Source organism: Vidua macroura, chromosome 1, assembly GCF_024509145.1.
Source record: "Vidua macroura isolate BioBank_ID:100142 chromosome 1, ASM2450914v1, whole genome shotgun sequence".
Taxonomy (NCBI): Eukaryota; Metazoa; Chordata; class Aves; order Passeriformes; family Viduidae; genus Vidua; species Vidua macroura.
In genome coordinates, this window is record NC_071571.1 from 69,363,009 (window position 1) to 69,390,139 (window position 27,131).

Below are 27,131 nucleotides of genomic sequence, written 5' to 3' on the forward strand. Positions count from 1 at the left end.
AGTACCGTGAGCTGCCAGGTTTTCATGAGAAGAGGAAAAAGGAAAATAAACCACAGTTGTCCATTAAGTAAATGTATGGCAGGTATGAAAAAGACTGAGCTATTCAAACCTGATAATGTTTGTGAGGAAAGGCAATAAGAATAGGAAAAGGAGGTAGGGATATGAGTTAACTGAAAACTCAGACTGTGACTTCAGCATTTGGCACAAGTCAGCAGAGTAAATAAAGCACAGAGATGCTGGGGGGCAGGGAAAGAGACGTGTCCAGAGCAGCATAAACAGCGAGTCTTGAGCCAGTGTACTGTGCATTGTGTTAGCAGGCATCAAGTTGGGTTTGTGGGAAAGCTGGATAACAGCAAAACAGACTAAAGGATTTGAATAAAGGCAACCAAAAGATTGTGCTCCAGTCATTTTTGTACTCTGGTAGGAATCGCATGCAGCTCCAGGGGACTTTGAGGATGAATACTGACATAATGCTAGGAGAGAAATGGGCTTTCTTTTTATTAGAAAAGATGCAGATTAGATGAAATTGTGATTTATGTCCTTCTGAGCATGTGGGGAGCTGGCATCAAGGGTTGAGAAACCAGTGTCTTACAAAGGCTCAAGCAAAAAGGAACTGGATCCTAAGGGACTACTTATTCTCTCCTGATACAAAATGATCATTAGGGAAGATAAACTTATTAAAATTAGTTAGTAAATATAATTTTGGGCCAATTGTAGCCGACAGTGCTCAAGGCCTACTTTATGTCAGTGTGAATGGGCAATTAAGAGCCTAAATGTCTGTTTCTCTAATGTTGTACAGTAGCAGCTGCGGGTTGCTGAAACCAGAAAAGTGCCAGGCTTCCTCCAGTACCCATGTTCCTTTTCCAGCTATTGTTGGCCTCTTCAGCTGGGAAAGGTTGCTCTGAGTGTTGCTGACATTCTGCTTCAAGGGTGGTTGAACAAAGGCAAGGCAGCAGAGAGGGATGAAGGGGGTTAAACACACGGACAGGTTCCCAACTGATCCAAAAGATGAGGGAGAATACAGTGCACAGCCTTATGGGGTTCCTCTTTCATGTAGCTCCTGCCTCTTCCCTCAGTAAACGTGACGGACACCACTTCTTATGATTCTGTATTTTGTATGATTCAATCAGGGGATGTGTAGTTCCTGCTAAAGAAAAAAACTACTGTATGCATTAACTCTTTCTAGGCAGGAAAACCTCGTGCAGATCAAATAACAGCCCAAAATCATTTCACTGTTCCACTTTCTGCTTAAAAAAGAATTTAAGTTTTTTGTTTACCACAGAGGACATCAAGGAGGATGCCTGATATCCACCTCTAGAGTGCCTGGAATTCCTTGTGAAAGTTTCCCCATCCTATATAATCTTGCACCGAGAACCTTTAAAGTAAAGCTTCTGAAGCTGTGCCAGGATGCCTCCATCTGCAGTTTTGTGAACATTTCTTATTTTCATAAGTGTTGAATTCAGAAATTGTACTGCTACAATTGTAGGTCATTGTGGCAGGGGGATGAACCTGTTTGAAGTTGTCATGATGCAAAAGTAATTGGGTGACTTCTTAGTGAAACCTTTAAAAAAAGAACATTAGAAACAAAAATGTAGCTAAAATTCTTATGATGGGCTGTGCAAATGGTTATATGCTTGTCAGTTAAAACTGGTTTGGTGTTTTTTTACCCATTCTGGGCACCCAGCCAGCCTAACTTACAAAACTGCAATTATCATGATTGTTAGGAACAGTTCCACTTCTTCCCTTAGATTTCTTTTGCCTTGCTTCTTTTCTTTTTTGAGGAAGTCTTAAATTTTCCTGTCAGTTCTGAGGAGACCCTGATTTTCCCCTTAGGGGTTCCCACAGAGACACAGAGTCGCAGAGGCCCTCCAGCTCCCTGATAAATGTAATCCTATCAGAGGCAGCAACAAGCCAGAGTGTCACTCCACAGGATCAAATCCCCAACCTACAGAGCCAGGTCTTGCTGCTGGGAAACCCACAGCACTCTGCGTTTTTAAATTTTACTGTTCAAAACAGATTTTCTAAATATATTTTGAATTTGAAGGCTGAGAGGCGTTGGCATTTGCATCATTCCTCATTTACAACCGCTCTGTTTCTGTGGCAGTTGGTCAGTGAACACTTCTGAGGTATTTTGATGCCCCTCCACAGAACACGAATCAAAAAGAAAGAGCTGGCAGCAGATGTTGGCCACCCAGCAGCCTCTGGGCTGCAAGTGCCATGGTCTGAGGGCACCTGAGGTAGGGCAGCACTTTTTGCACTCTTACCCCTGGCCCCACATTCTCCAGAAGGAATAAGCCACTTCTGTCAGGCTCCTGGATAACTCCTTTCCATATCTATGGTGTAGGTGTGGATGGCTTTAGTTATCAGGGAGAGCACACTGGAAGGGGCAGTTTCGTGCTGCTGGTATGAGCTGGGATCAAGCCTGTGAGGTGCTGATAGTGCCTTGGTCTGGTGGGGAAAGTGGGCAAGTCTGCAGCTTGAGCAGTGCTGCACTCTGCTCTTTTACCATCAGTGATTTGCAGGGTCAAGCGTGGCAGCAGTCCAGGCACGGGCGCCTCTGCAGCTCCTCAAACAGAGCTCCTGCTGTGCCCGATAGGAACAACGGATGTCGAGGATCTTTAATCTTGGCTGTCATCCCCGTGGAGGGGCTGTGCCTCTTTCCTGCGGTACCCGTGGATTTGGGGTGGGATGCTCTGATTCTCCTTTGTCCTCTGTGCCAGTGGTTTCAGTTTGAGGCAGGGGCCTGGAGGGAAAATCCAGTGCTTATCTCACTCGTGCCTTGTCCTGCCGGGCTGCTGTGCCTCGGTGATAATGCACCTCTGGTGCTGCAGCTCTTCTCAGATTACAGCTGCTCTCCTACATCAGGATGAGCTTACAGGAGATCTAAGAATGTCAGAGATGGGGAAATAGTGATGGTGTGTGAGGTTGTTGTATAGTGCTGGCCAGATACTGTCCATCAGGGAACTTCCCACATTCAAAACACCTTCCTGGGATACAAAACTGTGCTGAGGATTTCTGAAGTCTCATTTATTTTTAGCCAACCAAACCCTGTCAGGAACTTCTGAGAAATTTTTATATGACTCATTTAATTGTTTTATATATATTAGCACTATGGACTGCTGTATTGCTTAGAATCACAGAGCATCCTGAGTTGGAAGGATGCACAAAGTCCATTCTACAAGGATCACAGCCTCCAACCTGGTCCCACACTGGACATCCCAAGAGTCACCCCATGTGCTTGAGAGCAATGTCCAAATGCTTCTTGAGCTCTGTCAGGCTTGGTGCTGTGACCACTGCCCCGGGGATCCTGTTTCAGTGTCCAATCACCCTCTGGGGAAAGAACATTTTTCTAATATCCAACCTAAACCCACCCTGACACAACTGCAGGCTGTTCCCTCAGGTCCTGTCCCAGCTCAGTGGCAGAACTGTGGTTTTAATGCCTGTGTGTCCAGAACTGTGTAGAAGGAGATGTGCCACATCTCCTGCTCAGTGAGTTTCGTTCCCAAAGCATTAATTTACCATGTGAGCATTGGGTGCAAGCATCCTGCTGTTAGGAAGTGCAGTGAGGGAGCTGAATGGCATTTTAAATGTAGGCTAACCACAGATATCTGGGAATGCCTCACTTATTTTCAGGTTTTGAGGTACCTCATTAATATCATTCTTGTACACCTAGTGCTTTTTCTTTTCCTCATTGAAAACTGTTTTCAACCAATCATGTTTAAAATGTTTAATGTCTATGAAAAGTCTCTTTGCTGATCTAACCTGCTAAACCTGTAACAGAATGTAAAAGAATTAAATGAATGTGAAAAGTAGATTTGCCCTCACCTGAATGTGACCACGGTGTGACCATAGGGGTATCCATTGTAGGGGAACCTGAACTGCAGACCTTGGGGCTGTATTTTTTCAAGTATTAAATGCAGTAGCCTATCTTCCTGTGCCAGCAGCTTTCAGAATGTTCAGGGATCTGAATTATTTTTAAGTTTATTCTGAGAGTGGATTGTGAGAGATTTTCAAATTTCCTGCTTTACATCATTAGGATTAACAATTTGCAAGGATCTTTTGAAGGCATTGGAATCAATTCTGCTGCCCCACAGACTAATATAAATCACTTTAGATGTTTATGATTCTATGGCAAACTAAACCTGTTCTTATGAGCTGAAAGAGGTTATCCAAAACATCCAAAAGATTATAGAATTGTTGCACCTGGTTCCTCCACCAGAATGGCTGCTGTGTTTTATTTTTCTTCAAGAAAATTGATGTCAAGACCTGACCTTTTTCTTTCTCTTCCCCTGGATGCGTGGACTTGTTTCATCTCCATCCAGAATGCAATTTTTTGCCAACATGTAATTCCTTCAGAAACATTAACAAACAAAACTGGGACTTCAATTATTCTTAGATATGGCATAATACTGTGCTCAGAAATCCTTCTCTGGGTGTTACAGCCCAGCTCTTGAGATAACAAAGTTAAAATTGCAGAGCCTTAATTTGACATGATTGGCCCTGAGAAGCCAAACAAAACCCAAGTAGAACAACTTCTAGTGACCAAGGTCGCTTCCCTTTGTTTTCTTATTTTGATCCCCTTGATACAAGGAAGGGGTCATTCAGTTTAAGAACTCCCAGCTTTGCACTGTTTTAATTTTGTTAACTGTTATTCAGCATCCAAAAGAATGCTTCCAGCATGTATGTTCTGGGTTTATCAAGTTTCCAGCTTAAATCCCCTCCCATCTTTCTGAGCATAAGGGCAGGAGAGGTGGGTGGGTGTGAGGGGTGGGTGTGAGTGTGTACAGCAGAGAGAAGAAAAGAAATATGGGGCCATCACATTTTTTGACGTTTGAACATGGAAAGAAAACTATATCATTTTGTAATTTTTACTTTACATCACATAGTGCAAGCATGATTTCTGTAGAAGTGTTTGTTTTGGTTATTCCTGGCATAGCACGTTTTAGGTTTGTTTTGGGTTTTTTAGTAATATTGTTTGGTTAAAGATCTCAGCCGACCTTGGCAAGCTCAGTGAATTCCAAGAACTTTGTATTTGTAAGAAGCAGCATCTTACTTCACAGAAGTTGCTACTGTCAGCAGCCAGTTTACTTAGCACGTGACTTTGGGGTGGCCTCAGTGAGTGCCTTTTTCTACTGAAACAAATCATACAGTTTTGTCCATCAGCCAGAATATTTTGCTGGAGAGGGTCATGAATCTTGGAGAGCAGCATATAGGAAATACTGGTTTATTAGAGCATTATGAGTTGACTTCTCACCCTGCAGAGCCGCACAGTTGCTGTTCTATAGTGAGTGTTTAGTTAGTTGTACCTAGACCACATGGTACAGACGAGTTACAGTGGCTCTAAAGGCTCACACTACCCACTTCTTGGGAAGTCCATGTGGCTCTGGTTTAGCATGACTGCCATGGCTGGGTTCACCTTCATTGATTGAGACAGAATTTGGAAGAGAATGCAAAATTTCAAGGAGTTGCTGAGGCTAAAGCAATGTTTCAGGCGTAAGGCATGGATTTGTTTGGGTTAAGTATTGCAATCCTGTTTATCCTAGAGGAAATAAATTTCTTTTTCTTTGAATTAATAACTTTTCTTTATGTTTTTGCAAGGCAGGGTAGAAGAGGACCCCTGTTTTACTGAAATGAGTTGAGCTCACTCCTGTGAGTTGAGCTGTACTTATGTGTGCTCTGGGTGATCTGGTATCATCCAGCAGAAGTTGGGTTCTCAAAGACTAAAGCCTGCAGTGATCAAGAGCTTGAGGACTCTGCAGTCCAAGCCAGAGAGGATGTTTGTGATCATGACTGGAGAGTTGGAAAATGAATGCAAGTTGGCGTTTGTTTCTCCTTGCAGCATGGCAGAAGCTGAAAGGAACCTCTGGCCATCATCTGGTCCCACCCACCCTTGATCAAGCTGGACCACCATGAGCTGCGTATCCAGGACTGTGCTCAGAAGTTTGAGTACCTCCAACACTGGAGACTCCACAGCCTCTCCAGGCAACCTATGCCAGTGCTCAAACCAGCTTGACGTAAAGAAAGTGTTCCCTGCTTTTCAGAGGGAGCCTCCTGTGCTTCAGTGTGTGCCCACTGCTCCAGTGCTGCCACCAGGCACCACTGGAAAGAGCCTGGCTCCATCCTCTTTGCATCCTGCCCGCTGGATGTTTATCTACATTGATGAGATCCTGCCTGAGCCTTCCCTTCTCTGCGTTGTCCTTCCAGGAGATGTCAGGGTGGTTGAAGTCTCCGATGAGGACCAGAGCCTGGGACTCAAAATCTGAGTTTAGACACAGGTACTGATAATGTCCTCCAGACTGTGTGGGACAGGTATACATCCACCTGGTGCTCCTGTCGACTGCAGCTCTTCCAGAATTGAGCACAGTAAGAATGAGGACTTCAGGGAGATTAGCTGCCATTCCTCTTTCTGTAGCTCCTTTTACTTCCTACATGCTGTTTTTTTGGTGGTTTCTAATTCTGCTTATTTGCTTTATTTTTCCCTGTGCAGGAGGGATGAGGAGGACCAGAATTTTATCACCATCTTCTCATTTTGCATCACACTTCAGTATCTTCACCCATCAAACCACTTTTCATTCTGTGAGTACCTCAAGAGATAATTATATTTAGGGTTTGTTTGTTAGGAATGCATGACTTGATGCATGACTTCAGTCATATCCCCCTGAGTAAGGAAAGAAAATGCAGAGGGCTGTGAGTGAAGTATTTTCTAGAAATATCTGAGGGGCAGTACAAGGCAGGACCATGGTAATCTTGTACTATACAGGCACTCTCCTTCTAGATACTTTTTTCCTTGGAAAGGCAAACTCCTGCGCTGCATGACTGAAGGTTGCCAACTCCGACTCAGCTGCAAGCTCTGTAAAAGTCTGTGTTGACAGCTAGTGGCAGTTCCTTAGGGTGGAAAATCATGTGGCAAGCCGTAATTGAGTTGAGGCATTTCCTCCCTCCTACTCTCCTCATACTCTCAGAAGCACACTTGTCATGTCCCAGACGAATGTGAAAGTGCCTTAACTTCCAGCAGCAAACCTAGGTGGAGCATTGGCTCAATTTATTGAAGTAAGTTTTACCTGTCCATTTGGCCAGAAATGTTTTGTTTGCTACTTCATTCCCTAACTGGTTGAAGTCCTATTTTATCCACTGTTTGGGTAAAGTTAAGCAATTTATAGCTCAGTATTATGTGGGGTTTTTTTCCTATTCTTTCCAAGTACCCCTGACTTTAGGAAATGAATCCCTGAACATTTTTTCCACAATAATAATGGTGCAGCTTCTGAATTACAGGGAAGTATCTCTTAGCAATGTTGTCAATCCAGTAGAGGACTTACTCAGAGGAACAGTTTCAAATCCCAGATCCGTGCAAATAGGGAGCATGAACATGGAAAAAAATCTCCAGGCAGGTTTAGATCTGCAGATTACCCCAAAATGTGGAAGGTTAGCTTACCCAGAGTTAAGACCTTGCTCTGATTTTTCTCAAAGTAATGCATCAGCAGAAGGTGGGATTAAGTGCACACAATTGGCCTTCAAACAGCTCCAAGTACCTTCAGCGCCTGGGTCTCTGCTACTATTTGCTCATCAGGAGAAAAGTTCTCTTATTTACTTCCAAAAATAAATTTGAATGTGATAGAACTTCTGTGGGAAACTGGTTAGTGCAGTCCAGTGGCCAATGCTGGTCAGTTTGCTGTTTTGGGTAGTGCCTGGGCTGTTGCTTATTTCAGAAAGAGAACTCAAACTCCTACACTGCAGTATCAAGGCTCCTGTGCTACTTTTAATTTTCAGCACCAACACAGCCAGTTGCCTCACAGATTGTCTCTATGTTTCATAACTAATTAAGCAAATCGTGTAGTAGTGATTACAATCAGGGTAATGGATGGACTTAACAGCAGATGCAGGGGTCAGGAATGAGCAAGGCTATAAAACTAGCTTAATTTTATATTCCAATACCATTATTCCTAATTCTGCTAGCCATTGACTAGACACTGGCACCCAAACAGATTTGCCTTCATGCCTGAAGGAGAAAAACAAGAAAACTTTTTTTTTTTTTGGCAGTCATTTAGAAAGATACTGTTTCTAAGTTCTTGCATTACATAATTACAAATTTAACAATTTGTGCTGCTCCAAAAGCCTCCAAATTCACACTAGAATTAACACAGAAGATTGATTTTTAAATACCACTACATCTGGGAGGCTGTGACCCCAAATCTGGAGTTTTAGAAGAAATGCTGGCTGCAGAGTTTGCACATGCCTGGGAGAACATCTGTGATTATGGCTGGATTCAGTCACCAAAGCCTAAATCTGATGCTTCAGGTTAGGTAATCTACACAGTGCTGCAAATCTATGTAAAACAGTACAAGCATCACCAATGAATCAGAATTGACAAAGACCTGTCTCTTCTGTGAATAAAAGCCTTGAAAACTCACATTAAAAAATGTCTTAAGTCAGTTTTTATGATCTCTCAGGTTTTCTTGCTTGTTATTAGAGGTCTATAATGTTCCTGTCTTTGTTCTATTATGGCTTTGCAGAGACTGAATTGACTTGACTGTAACCTTCCCACACATCAAAAGATACTTATTGACCCATACTGAAAAGAATGGGACAGTATTTTCCTGACGAAACATTATTCCCGTAGTCCAGTGTATGGACAAAAGGTGTGTACTATTTATGCACGAGAACATAATTTGTTAATAGTATCAAGTTAGTTACTAACAGTGCATATGAAGTGGCCTGAATGACTTTTTCCAGTCAGAGAGCAATTTAAAAGAGTAAATAAATTATTCCCATTTTATCATGCAAACTGTAGGCAGCATAAAAGCCTGACTGATAGCAAGGCAAAAAAATGAATTAAGTAGAATTATTTTTTCAGGTGAATTGCCTGTACCTTCAACTGATTTAATTCTAAATGTCTTTACTGTAACAGTTTTTTATGCTTAAAGAAGGCATAAATAATCCCCCAGCTGATACATATAGATATGAATATATATATTATATATATTCATATCTATATGTATCTGTATATCTATTTCTATGACACTAAGGTCTTAGAAAAAAGCAATCTTCATACAAATTGGAGTTGAACTCCAAAAGCTTTGACATTATGGAACTCGTAGGTAAAGGTATCTTTTCTTCTCCTTTTCACTAAAATCAAATTCAACCAAGAAATTCTAACTTAACCCCCACTATTGTAAGGAAAACAGTCTTTTTTTAAGAGATTGCAAAAAAACATTTACTGAACATTAGTCTGAACTCTAACAAAATAAAAGTAGAATGACTCCCTATGTCTTCTTTCCCCATCTACCTCCTGTAAGAGAAAAAGTCTATAAAATTTACATCAATGAATTAATGTTTCAGTTCTAATTTGAAGGAATTGAAGAGCTTTTTAAATAAAATAAAACAAACATTAAAGCCTCTAAGTTACAAGATTTGTTTCAGCAACTGATTTGTTTCAGCAACTTCAAAATTAGAATGGAAGTGTCTTTGAAAAAGACAACTCTGTGAGAGAACCACATTTAAAATGTGTTAAGAAATATTAGTTTTATTTAACCAGTTTTCACAGCTGAATATTTATTCTATAAAAACTTTACAGATTGTACAGTTTATATATAGTTCAAACTACTAGAACAAAGAAGTAGGTCCCACAGATGCAAAAATACTGTACCAATCCAAGGTAAAGGCAGATTTACACACTGTACAGCTCTCCACTGGGAAGGGGAGGTGGGTCAGTTCCAAGTAAAAAGTTCAAAACTGTACAAAAATAAGGTTTGATTTAATTTTCATTCTTCATAATACATTCAATAAGATTGCAAGCACAGATACCCAAGTAATAATAGATATCTGCAGTCAGGAATCAATAACCACTCCTGAAAGGAATGCAAAATAGGTCTATTTACACAGGGCACTCTTTTACACCATACTGCATATAGTGTAGATTTCAAATAATAAAAAAGCATAGACAAAGAACATTAAACATCTAATATAAGGTAGTTTTTTTTAAGAGTTTTTTTTTTTACTTAATAGTGTGCCAAAAGAATTTTAACTTATTAAATAATATATTCTAAGTGAACCTAAAATTTATGAACATAAAATTCATTTTTGGTGTAATACATCAATTAAACCAGCAAATAGGAAAAAAGAACCAAAAACAAAATCCAAACTGTATATAAAGTAGTATTTTCACCCAGCAACAGGAGCACTTATGTAGTTATTTAAAAAAAAAACCCAAACAAATAAACAAACAAAAAACCCCCAAACAACAACCAAAAAAAAAAAAAAAAACAAAAACAAAAACAAAAAAAAAAAAACAACAAAAAAAACAAAAAAACAAAACCAACCCAGAGAGGCTTTTTAAAAAGCCACTAAAACTAACTTATAACTTAGGATATTCATATATAAGATATTCAGTGATTCACTAATACTGCAAAACAAGCTTTTTTTGTGTTGGTTTTTTTTTCTTCCTTCCCCCTTCCATTTCCCTCTGGCTCTCCCTCTTCCCTTTCCCTAAGAGACAGTGGTTTCTTCATGCTGTCTGGCTAAGAATCAGACATACTCCGGCCCCCTCCTCCCACCCCCCTATACCTCCCCCCAAAAATAACAGAGTGTTTCCTTAGCATTAATCCTGAGCACACTCTCTTTTTGGGGATATGTGTGATTTAAGCATAATAGGGTTTAGTTACCCCAACGTTTTAGAATGTTTCATTACTTGAGGTATTTCAACCTTCTTCTGAGACAATGCCTTTTCTCTAAGCTGACTCACTGGGCAGAGAAAGCAAGGGCTGGCTAATACCCGTTTCAATTCTGTATTCTCATGAAAAAGAAAAGCATTACTCCAGACTTCCCTGCCACACAGAAAATAATGCAACACCATTCACTTTTTAATTCATTCTCTATTTGATACAGTACTAGCCAAAGATAACAAAAACTAGAGCTTTTAAAGAGATGTTTGGTAGTGCACTCTATCATTTTTTACTTTGTGTGTGTCTACATACACACTCTCACACATATTACATTTATATCTATATCTATATAAATATATAGATATATATATATAAAAGACACATATAGATATATGCACACACATACACTTGTGTGTGTATACATCTGCATGTAACAATCAGGGAGAAAGGAGTTTTGTTCAAATTTAAGAGATACAGTACTTTTAAACCCCTTGACAATAAAAGGGGAGGGGGGTGTGTGTCCACTCCTGTTCCCAAGCTGAGCAAGGGGTTAGTTTAGATAAGGGTTTTTTAAATGGGCATATTTTGCTTGCCCTGATGTCCAAGAAATACAATTCCAGTGTCATGGGCATCTCATCAGAATTCATCAATTCTGTTCTGCAGATATTTTAACATTGAGTCCATCCCTTGTGCTGAGCCCCAGATTTTCTTCAAAACTTCACATTCCTTTTCATTTGCTTGTTCCAAGTCCACCTTCATGATGTTACGTACTAAAGCTTTGGATTCTTCAAGTACCTGGGCCAAAATTAAAAAAGGGGGCGTTAGGTTAGTATTGCCTGAGAACTGAGCACCCCATGTACTTCTATGGGCATATAACAGGTTTATATAGACAAATGCTGGAGCTGATTATCAACTTAAGCTTATCAATTCATTACTGTGACTGTAAGAAATGTTTCTCATAGTCATCTTCCTTGTGGCATCCCACAAAATTTCCTTTACCTTACACCAGCACAATTTAAAAGTGCATAGAAGTGTGAAAATAATGAAAATCATAAAATAACTATGAAAACATATATATATATGGTTCTGTAACTACAGGGAAGTACAAGTCCATAGTAGTGAAGGCTAATCATGACACACTTTCCCCAAACTGCTCTAATAACTGGCCAGATCTTGATTTCTTAAGCTCTTAAAATGCATTGAAAAAAATCTCATTTGTTTTTTCTGTTTAGAAAATGAATAATTTGCTTTTAAAATCCAAAATTTCTAATGTACAGAACAGTTAATTTGTACTGCACCTTTCCTTGTAAGAAAGTTAAAATTACCACTACTTGATGCTATCTTGTACAACTGCCAGTAGCACACACAACCACTATGTGTTATTCATAAAACAAAGTCCAGCATAATGTCAAAGACTGTATTTATTTCCTTGGTAATTTAAATTAGAACTCAAGCTAACTCAAGATTTCTGTGCAGATGTTAGGGCAACTGTTTATACTGTTTATTAGACTAAGTTGGACTTCAGCAACTATGCTAATACCAGATTATATTATAAAAATCCAGTGCTGGTTTATGTTCCTTACCAAATGTCACAGTACACTGTAGTTAAGAACAATCAGATAGAAACTTAAAAAAGAATCCTAAAAAACCCCAAACCAGAAAGATACATAAAAATCTGTCAAAAAATATTGCTGTACTATAATGCAGTGCTTGTTTCATGAAAAGACTTTTTTCAGGACAAAAAGATGTAGTCTAGTACTATTTAGATTAATTCTTATTCATCTAATCATAAAAATACAAGAAGATAAAGGAAACTTACAACTGAATTACATGTGACAAGTTCTTTAATTCGAACCATTACTTCCTGTGTGAACGTTCCTGGCCAAAACACTTGGGAGACGAGTCCTTTGGCACAAGCTTCCTGCGCCGTCAACTTCCTTCCACTGAACAACATTTCGTTGGCCTGAAGGGATAAAAAGTTACTTCTGGTATGAAATGTAATGAGACAAAACTCATCAAAGGAAAAATGTTCAAAACAAATAAGAAAGAAAAATGCCTGCACTGTTTGAAATAGTTTCATTACAGCTCTTCCAAGTTTTAATTAAAAAAAGAAAAACATTGGCCTACAGCTGGCTGGTCCGTATTGTTGACCAGTACTAGGTCAGTAGTTATTGAAATGTGGATGTCTATGATTAATGGTTAAATGTGAAAATGTCTTCTGTCATCTCCTGACTGTGAATGTTTGTTAGCTCTGGCTTTCTTGCAGTATTGCTGACTTGGTTATTGGTGTATGTGGGAATAGGTTATAATGCCTGGCAAACCTGTAAATCAGCAAAGAATACATCAGCTTGCCCATTATAATGATGTATTCCAATTTCTGACCAAATTAATAGAAAATGAACATTCGCATTTTCTTCAAGAGTCCAATACTGAACTGATAAATCCTCTCAGAATCTGATATAGCAGTCTTATTAAAAACCCCCAGTATTTAAAAGATCTTGCACATGGTTTAAGGTACAGAATCAAGTATTATCTTCTATGCAACAAGATGCTCTCTCTAGTTCTGTAGATTTTTTGATTTGTAATTATCATGCACTTTACTATTTACCAATTTCCCCATTAAAGTTTTGTCCTACAGCCACTTTAATTCTAGCTATAGTGAAGCTTTTTATGCAGTTTGCAGTGACATTTACAGGGAAACAGGCAGTGGAAATTAAAAAAAAAAAAATCAGTGTTATTATTTCATAATGACTTATTTCCACTGAAAAATATGACAAACCCATTACTGGATTCTTGAAATATAGGAAATAAGGCTGTTCTAAAACACAAACCTGACAGGTGTAACATTCCTGAGGGGAAAATGAAGTTTTTAATGTCCAATACTGGAAATTTTCATAATTATTTCAGCAACTTTCAGTTAAGAATTTAAATAATTACTACCTTAATAAATAATTATTTATTTGCTGTGCTACCATGTTCCTGGTATTGCATTTTACACATGAAGTAATTTGGAAACTCTGCAATCTCCTATTTGTTCCTTTGTAATGAAATACAAAGTCTGGATTCTACTGGCAGTTTACTTCCTGACTGCCAGTCCATTAGGAATGCAAGGAAAAAACCCAGCCACTTTCCTAGCATATTTTACTTTGATTTTACCATCAACACATCTCTCACAGTTACTATGGAAAGCTGTGATTCACATATATTAACTGATAAAAACCCAAATCTCTTGCACTATGATTAAGTTCTATACCCTATAGTTCTACCTTCTGAGAACACAGTATCAAATATACAAGGTTCATTAACCATTCCTTCTCATTTTCCACAATGTATGTGAATAATAATAAGCTGAAATACTAGATAAAAACCAGAGATGTATACATGGTTGTCTAAAAACGGAATCATTTTTCCTACACAGTTGGGGGAAAATTAGTCTTCCAAAATAATTTAAAAAACACTTAATATTTCTATGAAAGATCAAAATGTGAAGTCAATCTAACTAATAGTTAGGACAGGCAAGCATTTAAGCCAGGTGGTCAGGTCTACATATTCTTGACATGTATCTTTGCAAGGATAAAAATGAATGCTAGCCTTTTTTTCACCCTAAAACTTAGTTGCAACTTCTGAGTTCTCCTGAACATTAAATATTGTAAGTGAGAATGGTGCAGTTATCTTATTTCTGCCAGCTGTAACACATTATTAGCATAAAATCTCACAAAAAATGAGCATTCCCATTGATGTTCTCACTTGACAGGTTTTGAAGGGAAATGTCTTGCTCTGGCATCTTCACTTTTGATCTATACACAACATCTGCTGGAGACCAACTGCTAAACAAGCTTTAATCATAATCATGCTTTGTACCTGCTGTAAAAATTCATTCACTTGGTGGTTACTTTCCAAGAAATATACTACAGCAATAGAAATGAGTGTGACAAAAATATTTCACTAAGATTCTTATTAGCAACCTTCATTTTCTACTCCGATAGAAAATGTCTCGTTCCACAGAGGAACTTCACTTGGTCCTCTGGACTCTCTTCCAGCGAGGGCTTTGATGCTCACCAGGGTTCTTTTGTGCAAAGCCACAGGCACCAGGGGCCATGGAGCACCTCAGCTCTCTTGCACCATGATAAGGAGGCAGCTAGCTAGCCTCTGAACCACCCCAGATCCTGGCTGTGATGGGACTCCAGGCACTATGGAACCATGTTTTCCTTATGACTGACGGAAAAGCGAAAACATCCTGCCAAGCGTGCTGGGGACTTGCAGGGACACCCAGTGTGTAATGTGTGATCACACAGATCCTGGGCTTCATATCTAGGACCTGAAAACCAGAGCAGGAGCTCCATGGCAGACAGATAACAACATCTCCCCATACAGACATCATCTTCCTGTCTAGTACAGATTACTTTCAAAACTCAAAAGCCAAGTCTAGGGACACTTCTAAAATTCTTGATAATTCCAAGATGGTATCAGTTTTGAATCCTAAGGTTTGGGCCTCAAATTTCCTGGAACAAACTCACGGTTGAAAATGTTTGGGAAAAAAAATCCCCATCCATAACAGACCTGCTGACCCACAGAAGGTGACTGACCCCACATGGAAGATATTTCCAGGAATCTTGCAATTGAACATTTTTACACAGCTGCAGCTAAGAACATTGCATTTTAAGACTAACTTACAAGAGTTAGGGGTGGCACTGCTCCTGCTGAATTGATATATTTGTAGAAAATGTTATGATGCATACAGAGGCCTTAATTCTTTGCTTTGTATATTTTTTTCCCCTGGATACTTTGCATTTCACTCATAACATCTTCCTGCTGACTTCTCTCTCTCTCTCTTACAGACAACAACATGCTTCTTTATCAAAGTCTTCAGTATGGATTCTGAACATATTTCATGAAATGTGCTGAGTAAAGTTCAGCTTTGCTCCAGAGAGACACTGCTTTGCTGCAGAGAGTCAAGGATAGTACAAAAACAGTGGATCTTTTCCCCCTTTTTGCACCAATCATTTTGGAATTGTTACCATTGGAAGCTTTCAATTTAAATCTTTATATTTAAGAATGAGAGCATTCACAAACACACAGGGAAGAGCTTGTGTTTTTTGTACAACTTATAAAGAAATGGAAAGTAACAACCACAAGTCTTTAAAGGAAGAGGATGGATGGAATGGATGGATGAATGGATGGATGGCCAAATAAAAAGGGAAAGGAACAATCAGTACTTGAAACATGCTAAGATATTAAAGATACTCTTATAACTGTTAATCTATTTCAGTTACCTTTTCTGTTCTCTTCTAATAACTAAATCCAAATATGACACAATTAGCTATTAGATCTTTTAGAACTGGTGTTGTAATATATATTTTTAAAATAAATAAATACCTACAGGGAGAAAAAAGGCTTTTATAAAGAACAGCAATTCTGGAAAACAGGTGTAGCCACAAGCACTTGTTTCATACTGTCCAAATTGGAATAGGATGTAGGTCTAGGTTTTCAAACAACACAGCATGAAAAAACACTAAGCAACATGAAAATAACATAGGTAGGAGATTCTTAAATAGTTTTTTGTTAGGAGTACATGGAAGCTGAAATAGTTATTTTGAATAGTGGCATAAGACTGCTCCTGGCTGGTGTCATAGTGCTCTGCTGTGCAGTGACACTGAGTGCCACACTGGTGCTGTGCTGAATGCAAGACACCCATGGCTGGTCCCCACAAGGCAGCAGCAGGGGAAGTGTGTCTTGGTACACAGGACATGACCCTTCTGACACCATCAGGGCCAAAGGTGGGATTAAATCCCGTGCCTGCTTTCTGTTTTGTGCATGCAGGTGAAGAATAAATTGTAAGAGCCTGGAGCAGAAAAGCTATAAAGGGTGGCTTCTCATGAAAGGTTTTCATGAGAGAAAGTAAAAAATTAAGAAAAAGACAACACAGGAAGGCAGAAAGTCTTGAAATCACACTGGATAAATCATCCCAACTGAATTGTGAAGCTGCCAGCCCCTACCCTGCAAGCTACTTACAGAAGCCAGGCCCATTATCCGAGGGAATGTAAGGGATGAACATCCATCTGGACTTTGTCCAAAAGTAGTGTATGGTGTCTGAAACCAGGCCTTCTCGTTGGCCCAAACCACGTCACACAGAGGCAATATAGATGCTCCAAGTCCAATGGCTGGGCCATTTACTGCTACAATGATAGGCTTCTTAAACTGAATAAAAGTATTCACAAAATTCCTGAAGAGAAACAGAAACATGCACTCACTACATATATTGAGAGTGTAAAATATACCAGCCCTTGAAAACTCCGTAATAATTCATCTTCACGGTAACATCACTTTCAAACCCAACCTGATAACCTTCCACAATGAGGTGGTTATTTGGTGGATGAGTGGAGAGAGGTGGATATTGTCTACAGAGTTCAGAGTGAGGATTTCAGCACTGTCTCTCATAAGAGTTTCATAGTCACGCTGTTGATGTATGAGCTGGATGAGCAGACATTGAGGTGGACTGAAAAATGTCAGAATGGCTGGCCCAGAGGGTGGTGACTTATGGCACAGGCCAGGGATTTAAGTGTTGCACCCCATGGGGTCAGTGATGGGTCCAGCACTGTTCAACAGCTTCGCTGATGATTTGGTTGATGGGGAAGAGCTTATCCTGAGCAAGTCTGCTCAGGATACAAAACCAGGCTGATACACCAGAGGATTCTGCTACCATCCAGAGGGACCTCAACAGGCTGGAGAAATGAGCTGACAGAAACCTCCTAAAGTTCCAGAAGGGAAGTGCAAAGCATTGTGCCTGTGGAGGAATAGCCCCAGGCATCAAACTATGCTGGAAGACAACCTGGAAAGCAGCTTGGGAGAAATTCAGCTAGGGTTCCCAGTGGATACCAAGTTGAACTTGACCCAGCAGTGTGCCAGTGCTATCTATCCTGCACTGCTTTAGGAGAAATGTTGTCTGGAGTTTGTGGGAGTTGATCATGCCCCTCTGCTCAGTGCTAGTGTCATTATGAACTTCTCAGTGAAGGGGAAACTGCAGATGGTCTAGCAAAAGGAGATCAAGGTGACTCAGGGACTCAGTGAGCTGGGCCTGTTCAGCCTGGAGAAGAGAAGGCTCAGGGGTTGTCATCAAAGTGTAAAAATACCTGAAAGGGGATGCAAAGAGGACAGAGCCAGCCTCCTTTCAGTGGTGCCCATTGAGGCAGTGGGCACAAACTAAAACATAGGAGGTTCCCTCTCAATAGCAGGAAACACTTAACTGCAAGGGTAACCAAACAGGCAGCCAACAAGGTTGTGGACTCTCAGTCTCATGAGATTAAAAAAACCCCAGGAAATTGTCCTGGCCAACCTGCTCTAGGTGACCTTCCCTGAGCAGGTTGAACAAGATGACCTTCAAATGTCCCTTCTAACCGCAACTGTTTTCTGATTCTGTAAAAGCCTACCATTGTGCCCAGCCCAACCCATCACAGTAGTTGGGCAGGCGCAGAGTTAACACCCCTCTACAAGCATCAGCTGATACAGCACTTTAGTACATTCATGTGTCCTACAGCTCTCAGATAAGGCTGCACCCATTCCACACCTCCGGCACAGCTGTGGGACAGCCCTCCTTGGTCCTCACTGCATTCATGTATGGCATCAGCATAAGGTATTTACCTGTGTTTTTAAGTGACAGTAATAAGGTATAAATGAAGATGGCCAAAGCATTATTGATCTTCCTTGAGGAGCTTTTCTTAACAAATAAATCTGCTTTTTAAAACTATGAACATAAACAGTAGAGCTCTATTATCCCATATCACACCGGTAAACTTCCCCATCTCATCTCCCTTCTTTTGGTTGGTAATAACACTCTGGGTACTATGCTATTAGGTGCTAATATATGCATATTCTCATCCTCATTGACAACAAAAAGGACAATTCAATCCAGTACCCACAAAATATGGATGCTTCTCTGTTCTCAAACAGTAATGCCCTCCAAGAGCTTCTTAGGAAAAAACAGTCATGTGTGTATGAATACATACAGGCGTGACTGTATGGTATGGTATGGTATTGCGAAGATAATTTTAAAATTTGCTCCCTATCTGTGTTACATATTTTTGTATTTCTGCAAAACAGGACAATTTTACTATATTGCATTCAGCACTAAAGGTTATCAACACTCCTTCTTAACTCATTCTAGTGAACTGAAATAGCTAAATGCAAAAAAAAAACCAAATCCAAATCTGGAACCATCTCATGCAAGTCATCATACAAACATCCCATCCAGAGACTTAAGATAATTTTAATAATGTCTGAATATCCCAGAGAGGATATACATGCAAAAAGAATATACATGCAAAATACCTTATTTGAAAGGGAGGGTGTGTGACCGTAAGTCTTTTAAGTCACCTTTACCCATTTTATTAACAATGAGTATTGGGTGAAAAAACAGGTTTCTAGAAGGGCCCAAGTTAAAATAGTGATAGAAGATCAGTGCTAAAAGCTTCTGGCCATATCTGAAGTCACTGCATAAGCAACTTTTACATGAAATGACTGAAGAATTTCGATAAAAATAACTATAATCATCTTTACGAACCAACTGTGCCTCCAGTGAAACAGGCTTTACATGTCCATAGCCTTTTTTTAGAAACATGACCATTGATAACAACAGAAGAAGGGCCCTGAAAGAATATAGATACTCTGGAAGAATGCAAGAGACCAGGATCTCAAAACCAGTGCTCAAATGTACTTGTTTGTATTGTTAAAACATGTCTCCAAGATGCATACATTTCTCCCATATATTTTCTTCTACTTGGTAGTAGTTCAGATTAATTTGTTTAAATGTTAGGTTTGGTACCTAGCATTGGGATGATGATCACCAGTATTAATCTACTCCTCTGAAATATCCATCATTCCACTTCTCTGAACGTACTATATCAATTTACTCATTCAATACATGTCTTGAATTTTTGTGTATTAAATTTGTTTTCTGGAAACCCTATGACTACTGAAGTCTTTTAATATTGGTTTTAACTGGAGGAGTATTACAATGCTCCCAGTTTTCACAGTTAAAATTTAAAATTAAAAATGCATGAAATGACAGCCCAAATAGAAAAGGACAGGAAGCATAAAGAAGTGCTGCATGCTATAATGTAACAGGTGAATGTCTGAGATCTTTTTGAATAAGAGGCTTTTGAAATAAAGATAGAACAAGCCAGGCCATATTATGAATAATACCCATCAGATGACTGAAGATAATCATACATACCTAATAGCTTCTGCCATCTTAGTGCTTTCCTTCTTTCTATCATCCGTTAAACGTCGTATAAAATAAATAAAATCAAGACCACAGCAGAAAATGCTACCAACTGCACTGAACAGCACAAGTTTACTGTCATCTGCAGCTGCTGTGTTCAGTGCACTTTGCACTTCCTTCATTACCTGAAAAATGTCATAAGAATAATTTTAATCCATCATTAAAAAGTAGCATGTTGTTCTCTTCCCTTCCTCCCCCATGAAACCCTTCAACATCTTTAATTTTTCCTTAGGATCCACTCAACCATCTTATTAGAAAAGTTAACTTTCTTCATTATCCAAAAAAAATAAAATTTAATATATTAGATGCTTTGCATTTCAAAACTGTAATTAGACAAAGATAATGAAATCATTAAGGAAAGATCTATTAGGTGTAATCTATAACTAAAGCACTCATTCAGCATTTCTGTAATTTGGACAGCAGATGGCACATGCAACCAGTACAGAAAAAAAAAGAACCTTAATTGAGGCTAAAGCTTTTTTCAAGTAGCACTTTGCAAATCACTGCATATCTTATAAAAGACAGCACACATCAACAGGGTCAGATAACAGAGTTTTCAAATGCAAGTGAGTTACACATAAAGGCAACTGTACATATAACATCTTGCAAGTCAGAACCTGTGTTTTGTGTGTGTTTGTGCCTGAATAACAAGCAGAAATGAGGCAAGGATTTCAAATTCCCCTCCCAAAATCAGAATTGTTCTGACCTCTGGATTTAATGAATTATTTTCAGACGATTTTGTTGATAGTAAAATGTGTGTGAATCCGTCTTGTTTCCTGACAACAATGTCTCTGTACCGGTACGCGCTCTCTGTTTGTCTCACGCTGAAACGTAGCCTTTTATCAAAGGGTTGATCTCTCCTGTCATCAATAAACCTTCGTTTGCTGGCTGTCACTCCTGTTACAGATGTCTGGATGTTGGTTGTACCATTGGCTGCTAATGCTTCCATAAAGGTGGGTGTACCTGGAAATAGTTTAAACAAGTACAATTACATTTGATTAGCTCACCCATCTCAAAATCCCTATTAGCATGAAAACATGCAATTCATACAAAGAGCACATAGTAAATATGAAAGTCAGTGTCCTGGAAGTTATTGAAAGAGAAACTGTGCACAGAGCAAAACTGAAGTGACAAAGGGATTAAAGAAATTAACTTTACTGTTTAGAAAATATACAATTAGCGTAAGCCAAACAGACCAATTGTCATACACTTATTTTTAGAAGAGGAGAAATGTGTATTTAACATTCCTAATACCAATGCACGTCAGTAAGCTAATGGTCTGCTTTCTCCCTTTCTAACATTTTTAAATCATTTAACAGCATCAACATTGCTAAGAGAAAGCAAAAGCCTTTTGTTTCAATCAGAAGTTATCATAAAGAAAAATACACTTAGAATAAACCAAATAAAGAATTTGATTGACAAGATCATAAAAAAAGTAATAGTCTTTAAAGAAAAATGGAAATGAAGAAATGCAGACTATACTTCTCTGAGAGAAGCACAAGACCCATGAAGTGATGGATATTTTAACGGAGTCATAGACAATGAGATCTTTCTCATGTTAAACATTTTTTGCTATTGGAATTGGCAAATAGACAATTAAGTTTGCTGGTCTTGTTCCCAATCCCTTACACAGAGGGAGTTTGAAGGCATGCAAGTAAACAGCCCATTCCTCATGTCACAGAAGGGACAGGTTTTTCTGTAATGCCCATTAGAAACATAATACCAAATAATTACGATTCATTAGAGAAAATAAGAGAACATACTGGATCTACAATGCTTCTGTATGTTTAGGTCTCCATGCAAAATCTCCCCCAAATTTGTCATACTAAAGTAATGGAGTGTGCATAGAACAGTGGGGTTAAAAATATTGGGAAAGTGTGTTAGAGTCCAAGATAGTAAAGTTTTGAAAGATTTTTCCTGAGAATTGAGCTCTGAGACTAAAATCTTCTGGAAAGCTACTGCCCTTATCTCACTAACAGGTAGATGATGTTCAGAACATCATGCATATAATGTCTTAAGAAGTAGAGCTACACCATGTACAAGTAAATTATTAATTAAATGATATTGTAATTTCTCACTATCTTTCTGAAGTTATATTTTAAAATTAAATTATTTCAAATTTTAACTGCAACGTACTTCAAACACTTGTGGGTCCAATGAAGATATTAAAGAGGCTCACTTAAGTAACTGGAATGTCCATTATCTCAATATTTCCACTGTATTCAAGTGTTGCTTACCTTGACTCATACAAAGTATGAGAGAGACAATATGAAAAGAGACTAAATTTAATTAAAAATTAGACCATTATACATTTTCCTACTTATATTGCAGAAACTGTCTCTAGATATAAATGAAATTTTTATATCAAATATTTTAAAATAAATATTTTATTATAAATACCTTATGATTAATTAAGCAAATTGCCTGTTTAAGGATCTATACAATAAGATTCTACTCTACTTAAGGTCTTTCTTGTTGTATTAGTGATTTAATCCTCTTACCATCTCACTTTCTGTGAAAAAGTTAAAGACAACTCAAAATTTTTAAATTGTTTAAAGTAAGAGTAAGAAGAGTAAGAAACTGGATTCATTTTGTGATCAGTTTCATAGACAGAGGTGAACAAAATGAAATATTAGTATTTTGTATTGACACAAAAATTTCACATTTATTCCCAAATTTTCCATGGCTTATAAAATTCCTTTCTATTTCATTTCAGGAGAATAAATAAAAATTTGGTGTATACTAAATATGAATTTGATGAGGAAGGCTTTCAACTTTTTTTGAAACCATATTATGGCAATTACGTTCCTTTAAAAGAATTCTCCTGAAAGGGAGTTTGCAGGAACACCAATGTTGCCCCATATTTCATTATGAACACAAGACAAAATTGTCCTTTTGTCCTAGCCATAGTGAAAAAAGTGGAGAATTGGGAGAGCAGGATAGACTAGACTAAGCCAAAACAAGGAGTCAGTAAACTTGTGCAAGAACTTTGAGCCTGTATTTTCCCACGACTCATTCTTCCAAAGATATACTCAAATACCAGAAAATTACTTTTGAGATGCAAGAGGCAATGATTATATACTTTGAGAGACAAAACTTCTGGCAAGAAAGATCAAGATGTAAACATCACAGGCCAATTTTCATGCTTATTGAACTGGAAAGAGACCTGATTTTTATATAAACCCTGTCTACACTTATCAATAGTTGGGAGTTTCAAACCACAAGCAAGGGACAGCTGCAATTCTGGAAGAGGAAGAAGTCTCCTCTTTCCAGTCATGTAAACACACTTCCAGGATACTTGGACTGGACTAAAAAAATCTGTCAGCTTTAGAAACTGTAATTCTGCACATGGAGACTTGGCCAGCCAGTATAGATCAGAACCAAAAGGTTTAAAATATGTTTGTTAATGTTTGTCATTACCGACAGACCTTTGGGACCCTGTATACCTGACAGCACAGGGGGCTTTCTCTTGGCATTTGGTCCTTGGAAGCAAAGGGACAACTCTGAGACATAAAGCAGTATTTCATTTTGTAAGTACACAGGCAAAGGTGGTTTTGCTGCTCAGTCTTGAGCACATGGTACAGCAAATAGGGATGAAAAAGAGTTCAATTGAGAGTTAAATGTATTGCCAGAGATTTCCTTACATGAAAACTTTACATTAAGGTGACTTATCTTCAGGATAATTACAGCTGTATTTTAGTATTTTAAAACAGAGTTTTGTAACAAACCAAAAGGAGTTCTGCATTTTAAGACATTAATGGAGATAGCATAACAAAGATAAACCTCTCCTTTCAAAATGAGCTTCCAAAAATAAGTAAGGACTGGGAAAAAGAGGCAGTTTACCCTGGGTATTGTCAACTAATGAAGAACTGTTTGTTTACAGCGTAAACAAACAGCTTATAGTTATATAAAAACCTTTCCACCTGCAAATTGTAAACAGTGTGATCTCAGAGCTGAAGACAGTAGTACTACTGGACAAAGCCAAAGCTTCACTATACAGATGCAAAAGGAAGTTAAGACAACTACTTTGTTCTGCAGCTGTTGACCAAAATCTGATAACAGTCAGCAATTTCATGCAACTGCCCTTGGAGGGAAAAAAATTAAAGCTATGAGCAAGAGATAAGAAAGGAACTAGTCTTATCCAAAGGAAGACAAACAAGAACTAGTCTTATCCAAAGGAAGACAAGACAAAACAGTTTTGGGAAAGGGGCAGAACAAAGGTGTTTTTGTTAAAAACACAAGTTATGCTCAGTTCACAACAATCCAAAATTAAAATCCCAAGCAACTCTCTAAGATATTCATGCCTCACTGCTACTAAGTTCAGTTTAGCTTACATATCAAACCTTGAATACAAATACTCCCCTCCCTGCAACAATACTGGGGATGCATCCAAAGAGACGGTTTAAACCCAGCCAAGCTTCTTTTGCACACTTCTTTTTGGGTACATATGTGTTGGTGCTCTTAATTCAAGGTTTGACTGACAGAGTATGCTGTCTCTGAAAGCTTAGCATAGATGCCTAAGGAACAAGCACAAAAACATGAGAGGTGTGAACAATACTGTCTGAGTATTTTCTTTAACTCCAGCCACCAGAAACTTAGCAATTACTAAAATGTGCATGCCCAGAATCATAGGCTGCACCAAACCCCATGTAATTAAATTCTTCTTCTCCACGGGATTGTCCAATTTACTTTTGAAACCACTATGGGTTGTCTTCCAAAGTATCTCTTGGCAGCAAGTTCTGGAACATACATGTTAAATTTCTTCATTCCTTTCATCAGAGCCCTTCTCCAGATTGACTAGCCCCAGTCTTATTTTCCTTTTCTTCTTCCAGAAGCCAGTCCAAGCCTGCCATTCTTCTCCATGCTTCTTCCTCCTCTATTAACTCTTGGAACAGGGCCCAAAATGGGACACAATATTCAATATGGGTTTTGTTTTAAACTACCATCAAACAAATGCCTGCAGAAAACTATCCAAAACAAACCCAATGTCCTTTTCCTGAGCAGCAACAAATAGCCAGGAACCAGTCACTATTTTATGTTTTGCTATAGGCACAGTTTGGTATGTAAGCCTGTTTTGTCCCCTCCTCAATGCCTGGCATTCATCTGCACTGAAAAGTCAGCTCTCAGTTTACTCATGAAATCACTCAGTACTTTCAGAGAAGCCTGACGTGTTCACAAGAAGCTTTCAGAATTCCCATGTCTTTCCTGTACCCTCCTGGCACCACTTACATCCTTTTCTACACTAAGTGATGAAGGGGTTAATGAGAAACATCCCACTTGAATAAGCAAATGAACAAACACCACCAGCAGCAATGTCTTGAAGTGTTAACTGCAGAAATAAAACTGCAACTGTAACTGATTATAACTCAAGTACCAGACAGGGAACAGTATGATCTGGAAAACTGATTGGTAAAAACAACTTGAATTTTCAATGAAAAAAAAAGAAATTAAAATCTGGTGCTAGAAGTAAGTTCCATTTTTTCATTAAGTCCTTTCTGTACTTTTACTTCTTCATTGTACCCTGTATATATAATCCACAAGAGTTCAAAATTAGTTGTCCAGTGCAGGTTGCCCCACATTTAATTTTTTGCCTACAAACAGAGGTGTTTTGTTACATGTTCATATATATTAGCAATCTCTAACTGTAAACACAGTTAAGCTTTTCCAGTCTTAACTCTGCACTACATCAAATTTTTCACAGAAGACAGAAATTCCAGGCAGCGATACCACAATGCAAACATAATACAGAAGAGTTTCCAGTATTATTTCCACTTCTTCAGTGATTACACAGAACAGCTCTTAGAATTGCAGTATATTAGCACAGACTAGAGAAACTAAAAATGAGGGTTCTAAACCTCCTATGCATTTGCCTATTTTTTTGTCTGAGTATGCATATTAATAGCACTTACATTTTTTAATCAAACAGAAGTTCCACTTACTTCAAAATGTCACAATTAATATTTGCAAGAAAAAGAAGTCTCAATTTATTGTACACTTCACCTAAAATGTTGATTTGCTTTGTGTTTCATAAAGAGCATTCAAAATGTGCCAGTCACTTATGTAAGAAAGATGCAACTTCAGTTAATTCCTTCCAGAAAATGTTGTTCCATTGATAAACAGCACAAACCAACAGTGAAACAAGCAATAAGTTGTGCACACACCAGCATCAAAACGGGGATCTCAAAAGATGCCATGGAGGAGAGGGAGTGGGAAAAGGACAATATTCCTTCAAATTATAGGCTGATGATCACTGCAATGCCCTGCTGCTGATACCCTCCTCAAAACTCTTACATTATCCTTGCTAAATAAAGTTAACCACTTCTGATTCTGTTTCAAGGAAACAGTTACACAGGCAACCATTAGATGTTCTTCTGCTGTTTTTGTAAATATGCCACATTTCAATACAAGGACTATAGGTTTTAAGAACAGATTAACTCCCAAATTATGATAGAACTTGGTGGAACATCAGCAACAGAAAACTACAACTCAGCAGCAAGGAGTCATGCAGTGGCTGGCAGGCTTGCCTGCCAATGTCGACCTTCAACTCCTAAGCAGTCCTTTTCTCATGCTGTTTAATTACGACTCTTTCCTCATATATTTTGCATGGGTGTTAATCCTATTAAACTTACATTTCTTACAGAACACTGCTGTTGTGGACAAAATCAATATGAAAAGAGAAAAACACACATGTCCCAGTAATATTTCTCTACTCAACTTTTGAAGTTTTTCTATCTTACACTAGCTTTTAATCTTGGCTGCCATGTCACATTTACAGTAATATTGTCTACAGCAGCTTTCCCCCCCCCCTTGTGTAACTATTTTTCTCTTAGATTTCTCTTAGATTACTCAGAGCATCAAATATCTTTATATATTATTTTAATATTTTTAGGAATAGGGCACTATTATTATTATCCAATAAAGTCATATTGGACTTTAGTAGGTTATAGGCTATTAATTATTTTTGCTTTTGGATGTCCTTCCTTTTCAGAACATAAGCATCCATGTGAAGATAAACTCATAATGCCAACCAAAAATGCAACTAATCAAAACAAAATTCTATTACCGGAAGTGGGCAACCAATACAACAGAAAATTGCTTTTTCTTCACCCTTGACTTAAATAGATTTCCATTAGCCTGACTGCTTTATAGTGTATAAGTAGAAATAAAAAAAAAACTACGTATGTTTAAAAATGGGA

The 27,131-nt window shown here is 38.4% G+C and overlaps 1 protein-coding gene and 1 long non-coding RNA gene across 2 annotated transcripts in view; one reads left to right on the forward strand and one right to left on the reverse strand.

The window, feature by feature from the left end:
* Positions 1-5,691: 5,691 nt before the first annotated feature.
* On the forward strand, positions 5,692-15,879 carry LOC128807200 (uncharacterized). Its single transcript, XR_008437080.1, has 3 exons — positions 5,692-6,275; positions 6,488-6,576; positions 15,497-15,879. It is a non-coding gene; the product is annotated as an uncharacterized LOC128807200 (long non-coding RNA).
* The window catches only part of CDYL (chromodomain Y like), a 104,292-nt gene continuing 87,426 nt past the window's right edge, over positions 10,266-27,131 (reverse strand). The window contains exons 3-7 of the mRNA XM_053977375.1: positions 20,642-20,898; positions 19,888-20,060; positions 16,671-16,881; positions 12,478-12,621; positions 10,266-11,453 (exon numbers count right to left, since the gene is read on the reverse strand). Coding sequence (XP_053833350.1) covers positions 11,295-11,453; positions 12,478-12,621; positions 16,671-16,881; positions 19,888-20,060; positions 20,642-20,898 — 944 coding nt within the window. The 3' untranslated portion in view covers positions 10,266-11,294. The remainder of the gene's footprint in view (positions 11,454-12,477; positions 12,622-16,670; positions 16,882-19,887; positions 20,061-20,641; positions 20,899-27,131) is intronic.